The sequence below is a fragment of the Eleutherodactylus coqui genome, chromosome 9 (genome assembly GCF_035609145.1).
Source record: "Eleutherodactylus coqui strain aEleCoq1 chromosome 9, aEleCoq1.hap1, whole genome shotgun sequence".
Lineage (NCBI taxonomy): Eukaryota > Metazoa > Chordata > Amphibia > Anura > Eleutherodactylidae > Eleutherodactylus > Eleutherodactylus coqui.
Genome location: NC_089845.1, coordinates 149425150 through 149438112, shown reverse-complemented (window position 1 = coordinate 149438112; position 12963 = coordinate 149425150). Strand labels below are relative to the sequence as shown.

The following is a 12963-nucleotide window of genomic DNA, read 5'->3' as shown; positions in this document are numbered from 1 at the left end:
GCAGCCAGCACTGAAGGCATCAGACCCTCCTGCATTTCTGGGAGCTACAGACGTCAGCAGACCTCCTTCTGTTCTACCAAGAGGGGCTTTTGCTTATTAAGACCACTGAGGAAGGCACAGAACAGACACTGAGTATAGAGAAGAAGATACAAACCATAGTTCAGGAGGGAAGGGATACAAGACAGTCTATTCAGTGAAGACACAAAAGCAACACAATGGCCTGTAGGAAGCAATAAGGATACTTTGTAGCAGTACAAGCCTTCATTGCACTTCTGCATTGTCACATTATTATTACCTGCAAGCAGATATCTTAACATGAGCTCACTGCCTTGCTTCTACAGACAGAAATCCGATGAGTCCTGTTGGTCTTCACTAGGGTCTACCTACTCTGGCCCCTTAACATCTCAAGGGTTTATGTAGTTCTGCAGAAGGATACAGACTTGCATCTTATTTCTTCCAGATACTACATTCAGCCCAGCTGCATAGAGGAGATTATGGGCTGTGGAGGAAGTAGAGCTGATGCCATTGAACCTCGTTATTATGAGAGCTGGACAAGGGAGACTGAATCCACCTGGTTGACCAGCACGGATACTGAGATCCCACCAGCAGGTATGGGACATTCAGGCCAGGATGATCATAGCTCAACAGAGTCTGGTGTGAGGGACAAAAGAGGACCACTTCATCCTGGTGAGACATCATCATCCTCATCCTCCTCATCATCATCATCTCCACCAACAAGACACTGATGTTCTACTGCTATACATCTGTGTCATTCCAACTCATTGTCCTGGTGTCCCATCTAAGAAAACTTTTTCAGCAGCAGGGCATTTGTATGCTATGTTCTCAGGTCTCATTCATGTATGCAGGAACTATTAATACCTTATTATATGTCATGCGCTAAAGCATGTTTCACACATGCGGATGGAAGACAAGAAGATAATAATTAATATGGGCTACATTGACCTGAGGTCCTCTATTGTAAATTATGCATAGATTTAGATATACAGAATACATAATTTATACTTCATGTTTGTAGAGATTATATAACATGATTCCAGATTATGTCCTAAAACCTAATCAGTAGGTCATTTAGTAAAATACTACTATACCAGCTACTTTGGAAGTTTTGGAGTATTAGTAATACTTTTCAGTTGGGGACATTAATTACATGCTATCAGATTGTGGCAATACAACTCTAGCTCAGACACACATGGCCTTTTGATATATAAAATACTCTTACAACTAATTAAACTTATTTGGAAAGATTATATAATGGTGGTTTCACACCTGCGCTCGGGGTTCCACTTTCTAACTTTGCTCAAGGAGCAGGAAAGGGGAATCCCCGTGCCCGTCGGGTTCCATCCCAGGATGAAATCAAACAGCGCCGAACGGACCGCATTGACTATAATGGGGTTTGTTCGGTTTCCACTTAGCTGCCCGGCTTTTAGAAAAAAAGCACTGAATGTATTTTGACCCGGATCTGCAACGGAACCTCCGACTAGGGATTCCAACTCAGATGTGGAACGACCCTAATTTGTCACCTCCACTGCATTGTTTATATGAGATGTGCATAATACTCCGTAAACAATGCAAAGCAAAAAGCAGATCTATGAAGTAACGACCTGAAACATTTGTAGGCTATTCTACTGCAGGGTTGTTGTATGCCATAGATGTATAGTCTGCACTTTTGTTACATTTTCAGCTCTGAATGGGTTAATGAATAATGTTGCTTCTGAGCCTACTGTGTAATTTATAGAAATAAAGGTAGTTCCTTTAAAATCAGTAGTGAGTGACTTATTTTACACACAGAGAACAGTTAGGGCCTCATAGCAATACCAAGCACCCATCATGGGGGGGATTAACACCATTACCCTCACTTGGGTTAAATTATGCCTATTCACTCACCCTTTACTCCCATTCCAAGTGAGAGGGAAGGTTGCAAGGATAAGTCATGTATTTAGTACATACACATCCTATCATATAGAAACCTACTATTACCACATTGTTGTATCATGGCAAATTGTGCCAAATGACAAACTCAGTCTTGCTACATCATCTGGACATTGTTTTCTGGTTGTACTATGTCGTGTTTATTATATAGTATTCAGCTTTGTTCTACTCCTGAATTACTATTGACCGGGATCGGTGCTGATAGGAATAATTGTGTTTGTGTCTATTCTTTGGACATAATGACGATAGGAACATCAGCTAGTGATTTTCTTTCTTAGTCATTTCATTTGTTTTTCTTCCCAGAAATCTATGGTTTACAGCCTTTTTTTTTTAACCCTTTCATGGGTCATTGATGATCTAGTGTCCAGGTTACATTCTGCACATTCCCACTTCAAAAAAAAATTGATGGTGCAGTAAAATATCATGTCTTTATTTTATCGGTCAGTATGATATAAAGTGATATAGCTGCCATCTTTTGATCCCCTAGAACTGTTTTCATTTTCAGTCAATGGGGGTGTTTGAGGGCTTGTTTTTTTGTGTGGAATACATACCCCCTTTTGATCGCTTTTTCATGCAAGATTAATAATGGGACATTTTAATAAATTGAAGCTTTATGGAGCAGCAATACTCATTTTTACATCCCTTTTTATATGTCAACTGGAAAAAAAGGATTTATAAAAACTTTTTTTTATTTTTGGTAATAATTTAAACTTCTTTATTCTACTTATTTTTCCTTTTTTTTTATTAGCCCTATAGGGGAATTGAACTTACAATCATTTGATTGCTTCTATAGTGTAATGCAATACTGGGCTATTTGTATCATACTGTATTTTAACAGGCTTTCTATTAAAAATGCTATTTTTGAACACAATTACCCCTTAATTTCTACACATTTATATATGGCTAAGCATAATATACATAAAACATATCATTACCCCACTCAAATAATGCAATTAATGAAAACTATATTTAAGCAAATCATGAATCCCCTCATCGCCTCTCAAAAATATTCAGACATGTAAAAAAATGAAAAAGGAACCCTAATTCGTCTCCACCTTCTTACCTCTCTCCCTCAACCCCTCCATCAGCTTGTCTACAATACCTCAATGCAACCAGCACTCAATATAAACTATGCATTATATATGTATGTGTATAGATAGATATCTTTATTTACATAGCACCAACATATTCTGCAGCGCTTACAAAACAGAGGAGAACAGATACAAAAAACAAAGATACAAAAACCAGGATTACATGTAGTAATCAATTGATGGAGACCATAAGGGTGAGGGTCCTGCTCCAACAAGCTTACATACTACAAGTAATGGGGTGATACAGAAGGTAAAGGGCTGGAGATGTGCGCGGTATGGCGAGGTGGAGAGTGAGGGATGCTATACACATAGACAATGGTCAGACTTAAACCGTGTGATGGCTGAATTGGTGTGACTGCAGGGGGCAATTGATTGCAGGGATTGCAGTCAGTAGGTCAGGGAGCATGTTATCAGGTGGAGTACTGAGGGGTTTGGTTTAGGGGATATGGTATGTCTCCCTGCAGAGATGTGTTTTTAGAGCACGCCTGAAGTTTTGTGTGTCAGGGATTGCCTGGATAGTTTGGGGTAGCGTGTTCCAGAGAACTGGTGCTGCTTTGGAGAAGTCTTAGAGGCGGGAAAGGGAGGTTCGAATTAAAGGGGCACTTAATTTGATTTAGTTAGCAGAGCGGAGAAGCGCCGGATAAATGGTGGATTGAGGAGAAGGGAGGCAATGTAGGGTGGCATCATGCTGTGGAGGGCTTTATGGATGAAGGTAGGGGGTTTAAACTGAATTCTGTATTTAACGGGCAGCCAGTGCAGTGACTGGTACAGGGCAGAGGCGTCCGAGTAGTGGCTGGACAGGAAGATGAGCCTGGCTGCCGCATTCAGGATGGATTGGAGAGGGTAGAGTCTGGAGCAGGGGAGGCCGATCAGCAGCGAGTCGCAATAATCGAGCCAAGAGTGGATGAGGGCAAGAGTGAGTGTTTTTAGTGTGTCCATGGTGAGAAAGGGCGGATTCTTGCGATGTTCTTGAGGTGCAGCTCACATGTTCGAGCCAGAGATTGGATGTAGGGGGTAAAGAAGACCATCTTCCTCAAATTTCTTCAAACTTAGTCAAACAGCTTCTTTTTTATGTGTCTCCCCCCCCCCCTCCCCCATTAATTTCCTACTGTCAGGTGGCAGGCTGCATCCAATGGACAGTAATCAGCTTCCGCACCTGATACAATGTTTTCTGAATTCACAAACAATTATTCCCATCAAACCCATCAACAATACCCAATATACCAGTTCTGTGATAAAGACCAATATTGACAAGATATATACTTTTAATTATCTTTAGTACCCCATTCCAAAATTCACGCAATTTTACACCATCGCAGACCATATGCATTAAATCTGCACCATTCATATAACATTGCGGACAGTCTGAGTTTAATCTAATGACCGTGTTAAACAATTTTAATGTAGTACAATAAACTCTGTGCTCTAGATACAATTGCGACACTTGTTGACTCACAAATGTATATATCACTGGAACCATACGCAACACTGAGGCCCATTTATCTTCACTAATATAGCAGAAATCTTTTTCCCATTTTTCTTTTACCTTTATTGAGATTTGCTGTAAATATTAAGAAAGCATCTGTCTATATTAGTAGGATATTAACCCCTCGTAGCTCCCGAATACCCAAGAAAATTCACCAAAGGGTGTTGAACCGTAAGCAGATACTAACTGTGCCTAAGCAGCAAACACATATCGGAACTGAAAAAAATAACTATGGGGAACATCATAAAGCTCCCTAAATTGTTCAAAACTATAAAAAAAAAATCCGCCAGAATGTACCCGTTTAACCCCTTAAGGGCATGGCCTATTTTGGTGTTGAGGACCATAACTTTTTTATTTTTCCGTCGACGTGGCCGTATAAGGGCTTGTGTTTTGCGTGGCGAACTGTGTTTTTTAGTGGTATCATTTTTGGGTACATAGACTACATTGTAAAACTTTTATTATTTTTTTTACGATTCTAGGGAGAGAAACCGCATCAATTCTGCCATAGATTTTTTTGCTTTTTTTTAAAAGTGTTAATTATGCAGCATAAATGACACACTACATTTTTTTCTGCGGGTCGGTACGGTTACAACGATACTGAAATTCTTATATTTTTATTAGGTTTTTCCACATTTCCACAATAAATTTTTGGGAAATTATTTTTTTTTTCTAAACTCACTGCTTTCAAAGTGCTATAACTTTTTTAACTGTAGTTTTTATTGGTACCATTTTGGGGTACACACATTTTTAAAATCACTTTTATTGCGTTTTTTGGGAGGCAAAATGCTAAAAATTAGCATTTTGCCTCATTTTTTTTTAGCGTTTTTTTAAAACGCTTTTTGCCATGCGGGATAAAAAGCATGTTCACTTTATTGTACACATCATTCCGAATGTGTCGATACCAAAAATGTGGGATTTTTAATTTTTTTTACGCTAATATGAGAAAAAGCATAAAAAGGGTTTTTTAACTTTTTTTTACATTTTTATTTTTTGTACTTTATCTTGTTCTTATTTTTACACCATCTGTGTCCCTCTAAGGGACTTTTACTACAGCACTAATGATCGCTATGATAAGGCATAGCAGGACTTCTTTCCTGCCATGCTTTATCGCTTACTATAGCGATCACAGGCTATGGCAATACAGGACGCCGGTATCTTGTGTCCTGTTGCCATAGCAACTAGCCGGGCTCTCGCAATGTTATCGCGAGAGCCGGCTGGAGTCACAGAGAGAGCGCGCTCCCTCTGTGAACCCTTTTCCTACTGCTATCTACTTAGATCGCGGCAGGGAAGGGGTTAACAGCGGAAGGGGGCATCTCCGATGCCCCCCGCTGTCACAGTGGGACGCCGGCTACTAGTGACAGCCGGGTCCTGCTGCGGGATTTGTGCGACATCTGCTATGATCTCGTGCTATTACTATGATGTAAGGGTAGGTCATTTTGCGGGAAGTACCCAGCTCCCATTAGCTAGGCTTAGCACACTAGCTCCCGCCCCATCCCGCCTCCTCCCCTTGCTGAGAGCCAGCAAGGGGAAGGGAAGGGGAAGACAGCTTATATGTATATGTACTGGGCCCGTGCCATCTGAACGGGTGCACAAACGTTAGATTTATGCGTCTGTTTCCGCATTTTTACGTCGCTAGCGGGCGAACATAAAAACACGCCCGTGTGAAAGAGCCCATATGCAGTTAAAATGTATATCACTGTATGGCTATGGAGTTAGAGGGGTTTCCCAGGCAGCGCCCACTGGTATACACTGGGTGTGGAGAGAAAGCCGCTGCTCTAACCCCTGTGTAGAGGTCCATGCTCATAATTGTAGGCACAGCTCTCACTGAAATCAATGGCACTCCAGCCAGCAATTACAAGTGCAGCTCCCATTGATTTCAATGAGAGCTGTGCCTGCAATTATGAGCATGGACCTCTACACAGCGGTTAGAGCAGCGGCTTCTGCACCGATCCCGATGTATGCCAATGGGCGCTGCCTGGAAAATCCCTTTAACCCCTTTATGACACGGCCCTTTTTTCCATTTTCGTTTTTTCCTCCCCCCTTCATAAAAATTGTAACTCTTTTGACTTCGCTGTATGAGGGCTTGCTTTTGCGGGACGACTTGTATTTTTAAATGCTGCTATTAATTGTACCATATAATGTACTGAAAAACTTTTGAAAAATTCTAAGTGGAGTAAAAGGAAAAAAAACCAACATTTCGCCATCTTTTAGTGCGTCTTGTTTCTACGGCGCACAAATGGCAACAAAAGCGACATGATAACTTTATTCTATGGGTCGGTACGATTACTACGATTCCAAACTTGTATAGGATTTTTTTTACTATGCTCCTCTTTTTTTTTTTTCAAAGACATTTAATTTTTTTCAATTATTTTCTGCGGTCATTTTGTGCGCGCAATAACTTTTATATTTTTTTGTCGACGTAGTTGTGCAAGGGCTCATTTTTTGCGGGATGTCCTGTAGTTTCTGATAGTACCAATTCGGAATACATATGACTTTTTGATCACTTATTATAGTGTTTTTTTCTGGAAGACAGGGTAACTAAAAAAGTGCATTTCTGGCGTCCTTTTTTTTTTTTTGGACGACGTTCACCGTGCGGGAAAAATAATGCGCTACTTTGATAGATCGGACTTTTACAGACGCGGTGATACCAAATACATTTTTTTTATGATTGAGATTTTTTAGTAATAGATATGACAAAAGGGGGGGGGGGGGATTTAAAGTTTTACAACTTTTTTTTTAACAATTAATAAAACTTTATTGATTTTTCTTTTACTTTACTTTAAAGTCCCCCTGGGGGACTACACCAGCGATGCTTTGATCGATCCTGCAGTATCACGTAATGCTATAGCATTACGTCATACTGCTATTTGGCAGGCAGCCTATTGAGCCACCCCACAGGTCACACGAGCAATCGTGATTTTGCCGCAAGAAAATCACATCTGCGATTTTTGAGCGTCAGCGATATTTTTTTAAAGAATAATCTCGAATCGCATCATTGTCGCCCGCGATAAAATCGCACAATTTTTTGTTGCAAAAGTCAGTAGGACTTTCTATTGTTAAAATCGCAACACGTATTTGTTACGTTGCGATGCAATAAAAAGAAGGCTCCACAGTGAAACGCGGGAGATAAAAAAAAAAAAAATAGAGCATACCGTTATTTTATGTTCTCTCAATATCGCAACAGTGAAAACATCACTAATGGGAAGGAAACTATCAAAAATCATCGGTTTCCTAATCTGCTTTTTTACTATCGTATCAGGCAAAAATCGCGCGATTTTTCTCACCCGTGTGAAACCACCCTGAAGTGTCTACAGATGCCCCAGATGTATCATGCAGCATCAGCCGCTGAGATCAATTTGGTGCGTGTTTGGTCTGTCTACTCTAAGTTTACATTGTCTATTGGACAGGATTGGTAAATCTGCCCGAGTTTTAGGCTGTTACGGTTTCCCAGATGGATTTGGTAGCTGCTAAAATATAGTGCTGTGATTTCCATGAGATTTATGTTGCCCCTCTTTGTTCTTCTGCTACAATGTTTATTACGTTCGTGTCAGCACAGAGTATTTCATTTCTTGCATTACAGAACAATAAGGTGTATCAGATCTGCCTGGGGTATTTTTCAATGACTAACGGCAATCAGTGCAAGTAAAGATGAGGCCTTATTCACACAAGTGTTTTACCGCGATAAAACGATGGCCGAAAATCGCGACCATCTGAAGCATTGGATTCTAATGTACTTGTTCAGATGGGCGATTTTTCGGTGTGTAAAATCGGCCAGGCGGAAAAGATAGTGCGCATTCCGGTCGGACGCTTCTACGCTGACCAGAAAAGATAGGTCTGGACCTATCTTTTGCCGGAATACGCTGACTGATCCCATATAATCCTATGGGAGTCAATGAGAGCCACCGGAAAAGGGAGGTGGGGGAGGATTTAGCAGCGGCTCTGCTAAACTCCCTCCCACTTCCCTCCCCCTCTCCTCCCGTTGCCGGCTGCAGGCAAAGGGAGGGGGTAAGATAGGGCGGGGGATTAGTACACTAGCTCTCCTACGCTCCTGCCCCTTGCTGGAATGAATGGCTGAGTGCTGCCTGTGAACCCGCTTCAGTTCCAGCGCTGATAGACTGGCTGAGAGAATGACAGCCTATCAGTATCATTGTTAAGGTATTTTAACCAGCTGCATTTTATACAATGGATGCCAGTTAGTTTGTGGTGTTTCTGGTCGCTGGTATTGCAGTGCACTCCCATTATTATTAGTGCATGGGAGACTGTTTGAGTGGCATTATTGACTCCACGTTCGGTCCGTTGTTTAATCCTATGTTCATGTGATTCCTAGTCTCACTGTATAGAGTTACTTTTATTTCTACCTTGCTCCCACATCCCTTCCATATTTTCCTAGGCCTCTTCTGTTTGGTCTATTCCGGGTGGTCCCTTTCTCTTTCTCTCCTTCTACAGTCATTTTAGGGAAGTTTCAGGTTTCTGGTGCGGGGTCGCTCTTGCTGGGGCAGCTGCTCCCCTCTTAAGATCAAGGATAGATCTGATACATTTTTTGCCTTTTTTAACCTAACACGTATCTTGTCTCCCTGCCCTCAGTTGCCTTTTACTGCCAGGTTTATTCGTAGTCTGTCTCACATGTCTGGTTTTGTGTCTTCTTGTGTATATGTCAATACACTAGTCCACCCATTAATTGTTGATTATTTACCTTGCAGAGGTAATTGTGCAGGAAGGGGGAGTAGCTGGTCACAGCTGATTGCCTATTGTGAATGGTGGATCTTGTGTTACCTTTCAGTGTAATCCTGCCTGTCTGTTAGTGAGATGACTGTTGCAAAGCTTTCTGTACCCTATTATTATATGTGAAGGCTAAAAACCTAGTATCTAGGTGCTCCTCTACAATGAATGCCATAAAACAGTAAGATTAATTATTAGAGATGAGCGAATGTACTCGGTAAGGGCGATTTTGCAATCGAGCACCGCGATTTTCGAGTACTTCACTACTCGGGTGAAAAGTACTCGGGTGCGCTGTGGGTGAGCGGGGGGTTGCAGCGGGGAGTGGGGGGGGGGGAGGGAGAGAGAAAGGGCTCCCCCCTGTTCCCCGCTGCTACCCCCCCACTCCCCTCTGCAACCCCCCGCCCCACAGCGCACCCGAGTACTTTTCACCCGAGTAGTGAAGTACTCGAAAATCGCGGTGCTCGATTGCGAAATCGCCCTTACCGAGTACGTTCGCTCATCTCTATTAATTATCCAACTTCTCTTTTCTTAAATAAATCAAAATCCAGCAGATACACGTTTCGGGGTTAGCCTCTTCATCAGTCAACTGGGGAGAACATCACTCTTGGGGCTGGGGGATATAGACCCAAAAGTCATGGTGGTACCAAGAGCATCAATAGCCGGGACTGGCAGCTCTCACTGCCACTTCTCCTGGTGCTGCCAGTCCCAGCTGTTCACACTCCTAGATCCATATCCCCGGCCCCAAGAGTGAAACACATATCTGCTGGCTTTTAATTTATTAAAGAGAAGAGAAGTTGGATAATTTATCCTACTCTTCTGTGACATTCATTGGAGAGCGGCATCTAGATACTACGTTGGTGGAGCCATCTAGTTGGCAGCACCTCCATATTGTATTTCGGTTTACACATATACATTTTTTCAGCCCATTTTGAGGTTTCTGAGCCTGGATAATTGTCTGTATCTCAGACCCTTGACATTAATGGATTGGCTTCACCCCTTTCTTTTCTTCTTTTACCCAACTATTAGGCTCTGTGGTCAGTGTGAAAAAAGCGGGATTTTAGGATTTAAGAAATATATAGATTGTGGCCGAAAGTTTAAAAAAAACACTGAAAAGTCTTAAAGAATATGTTTACCACTAACATGTGATTTATATAAAAGGTTATTTTCTGATGATATATTCCCTTTAAGTAGCCAGCATGTAATAATACATTTTCATAGCAGCTAGAGATGAGCGAACGTACTCGTCCGAGCTTGATGCTCGTTCGAGTATTAGGGTGTTCGAGATGCTCGTTACTCGAGACGAGTACCACGCGATGTTCGGGTTACTTTCACTTTCATCTCTGAGACATTAGCGTGCTTTTCTGGCCAATAGAAAGACAGGGAAGGCATTACAACTTCCTCCTGTGATGTTCCAGCCCTATACCAACCCCCTGCAGTGAGTGGCTGGGGAGATCAGGTGTCACCCGAGTATTTAAATCTGCCCCGCCCGCGGCTCACCACAGATGCATTCTGACATAGTTCAGGGAAAGTGCTGCTGATGCTGCTATAGGGAGAGCGTTAGGAGTTATTTTAGGCTTGAAGAACCCCAACGGTCCTTCTTAGGGCCACATCTGACCGTGTGCAGTACTGTTGAGGCTGTTGTGAGCAGTGTTGCACTTTTTTTTTTTTTTGTTTATCGGGCGTGCAGAGCATTGCGTCCTCAGTCTGCAGTCATTGTACAGAGTATAGGGCCAGTACTGGTGAGGCAGGGAAAGAGATATACTGTCTATATAGGCAGTGGGCTTTTTCAAACAAATTTGGGAAAAATACTATCTTTGGGCTGCCTGTGACTGTCTTGAGTGTACTGCGTCTCTGCTGGGGGTAGTAGTCCTAATTAATACGCAGCTAAGTGTTACAGCAGGCTTGCGCAAAATTGTTTCCTGGCTCTGCGTTGCCCGTTACATCACCGCCGTCATCCCGTCCAGAGGGAAACAGTATACATATATACGCTGCCTACAGTATCTGTCTGCTGTCTCAGCTCAGCCTTTAAAAAAATAGAAGCAAAATACTTAAGGCCTACTAGTGGCCTTTGGACACTTGACTGCTTCTGCGCTGTGAATTCCACTAGCTCAGTCATACGCACCTACGTCTCACTACAGGCTTGCGCTAAATTCTTTCCTGGCTCTGCTGTGCGTTCCGTAAGCGAAGTCAGCCTCCAACCACAGGCCAATAAGCGGCACATTTAATTACAGCGTTCTGTTTCTGCACTACTGGTAATACAGCATGCTGAGGGGTAGGGGTAGGCCTAGAGGACGCGGGCGAGGATGCGGAGGCCCAAGTCAGGGTGTGGGTACAGGCCGAGCTCCTGATCCAGGTGTATCGCAGCCGACTGCTGCGGGATTAGGATAGAGGCACGTTTCTGGCGTCCCCACATTCATCTCACAATTAATGGGTCCACGCGGTAGACCTTTATTAGAAAATGAGCAGTGTGAGCAGGTCCTGTCGTGGATGGCAGAAAGTGCATCCAGCAATCTATCGACCACCCAGAGTTCTACGCCGTCCACTGCTGCAACTCTGAATCCTCTGGCTGCTGCTCCTCCTTCCTCCCAGCCTCCTCACTCCATTACAATGACACATTCTGAGGAGCAGGCAGACTCCCAGGAACTGTTCCCGGGCAGCAATGGTTCCTCTCCCACCGGAGGAGTTTGTCGTGACCGATGCCCAACCTTTGGAAAGTTCCCGGGGTCCGGGGGATGAGGCTGGGGACCTCCGGCAACTGTCTCAAGAGCTTTCAGTGGGTGAGGAGGAGGACGACGACGATGAGACACAGTTGTCTATCACTCAGGTAGTAGTAATTGCAGTAGGTCTGAGGGAGGAGCGCACAGAGGATTCGGAGGAAGAGCAGCAGGACGATGAGGTGACTGACCCCACCTGGTTTGTTAAGCCTACTGAGGACAGGTGGTGGCCAGGGGTAGAGGCAGGGCCAGACCAAATAATCCACCAACTGTTTCCCAAAGCGCCCCCTCGCGCCATGCCACCCTGCAGAGGCCGAGGTGCTCAAAGGTCTGGCAGTTTTTCACTGAGTGCAGACGACCGACGAACTGTGGTGTGCAAGGTTTATCGCGCCAAGATCAGCCATGGAGCCACCACCACCAGCCTCACCACCACCAGCATGCACAGGCATGCCTCCGGTTTACACCACTGCCTCTCCCCCTGTGCTTCAACCTGCCACTGAGATCCAAGCCCCCTCTCAGGACACAGGGACTACCGTCTCCCGGCCTGCACCCACACCCTCACCTCCGCTGTCCTCGGCCCCATCCAACAATGTCTCTCAGCGCAGCGTCCAGCCGGCGCTAGCGCAACTGTTTGAGCGCAAGTACGCCGCCACGCACCCGCACGCTCAAGCGTTAAACGTGCACATAGCCAAATTGATCAGCCTGGAGATGCTGCCGTATAGGCTTGTGGAAACGGAGGCTTTCAAAAACATGATGGCGGCGGCGGCCCCGCGCTACTCGGTTCCCAGTCGCCACTACTTTTCCCGATGTGCCGTCCCAGCCCTGCACGACCACGTCTCCCGCAACATTGTACGCGCCCTCACCAACGCGGTTACTGGCGAGGTCCACTTAACAACGGACACGTGGACAAGCACAGGCGGGCAGGGCCACTATATCTCCCTAACGGCACATTGGGTGAATTTAGTGGAGGCTGGGACAGAGTCAGAGCCTGGGACTGCTCACG

The 12963-nt window shown here is 44.1% G+C and overlaps 1 protein-coding gene across 1 annotated transcript in view; it reads left to right on the top strand.

The window, feature by feature from the left end:
- Positions 1–270: 270 nt before the first annotated feature.
- BAALC (BAALC binder of MAP3K1 and KLF4) overlaps positions 271–12963 on the top strand; it is a 61237-nt gene continuing 48544 nt past the window's right edge. Inside the window, exon 1 of the mRNA XM_066579048.1 lies at positions 271–687. Within this exon, the coding sequence (XP_066435145.1) occupies positions 495–687 (193 nt within the window). The 5' untranslated portion in view covers positions 271–494. The remainder of the gene's footprint in view (positions 688–12963) is intronic.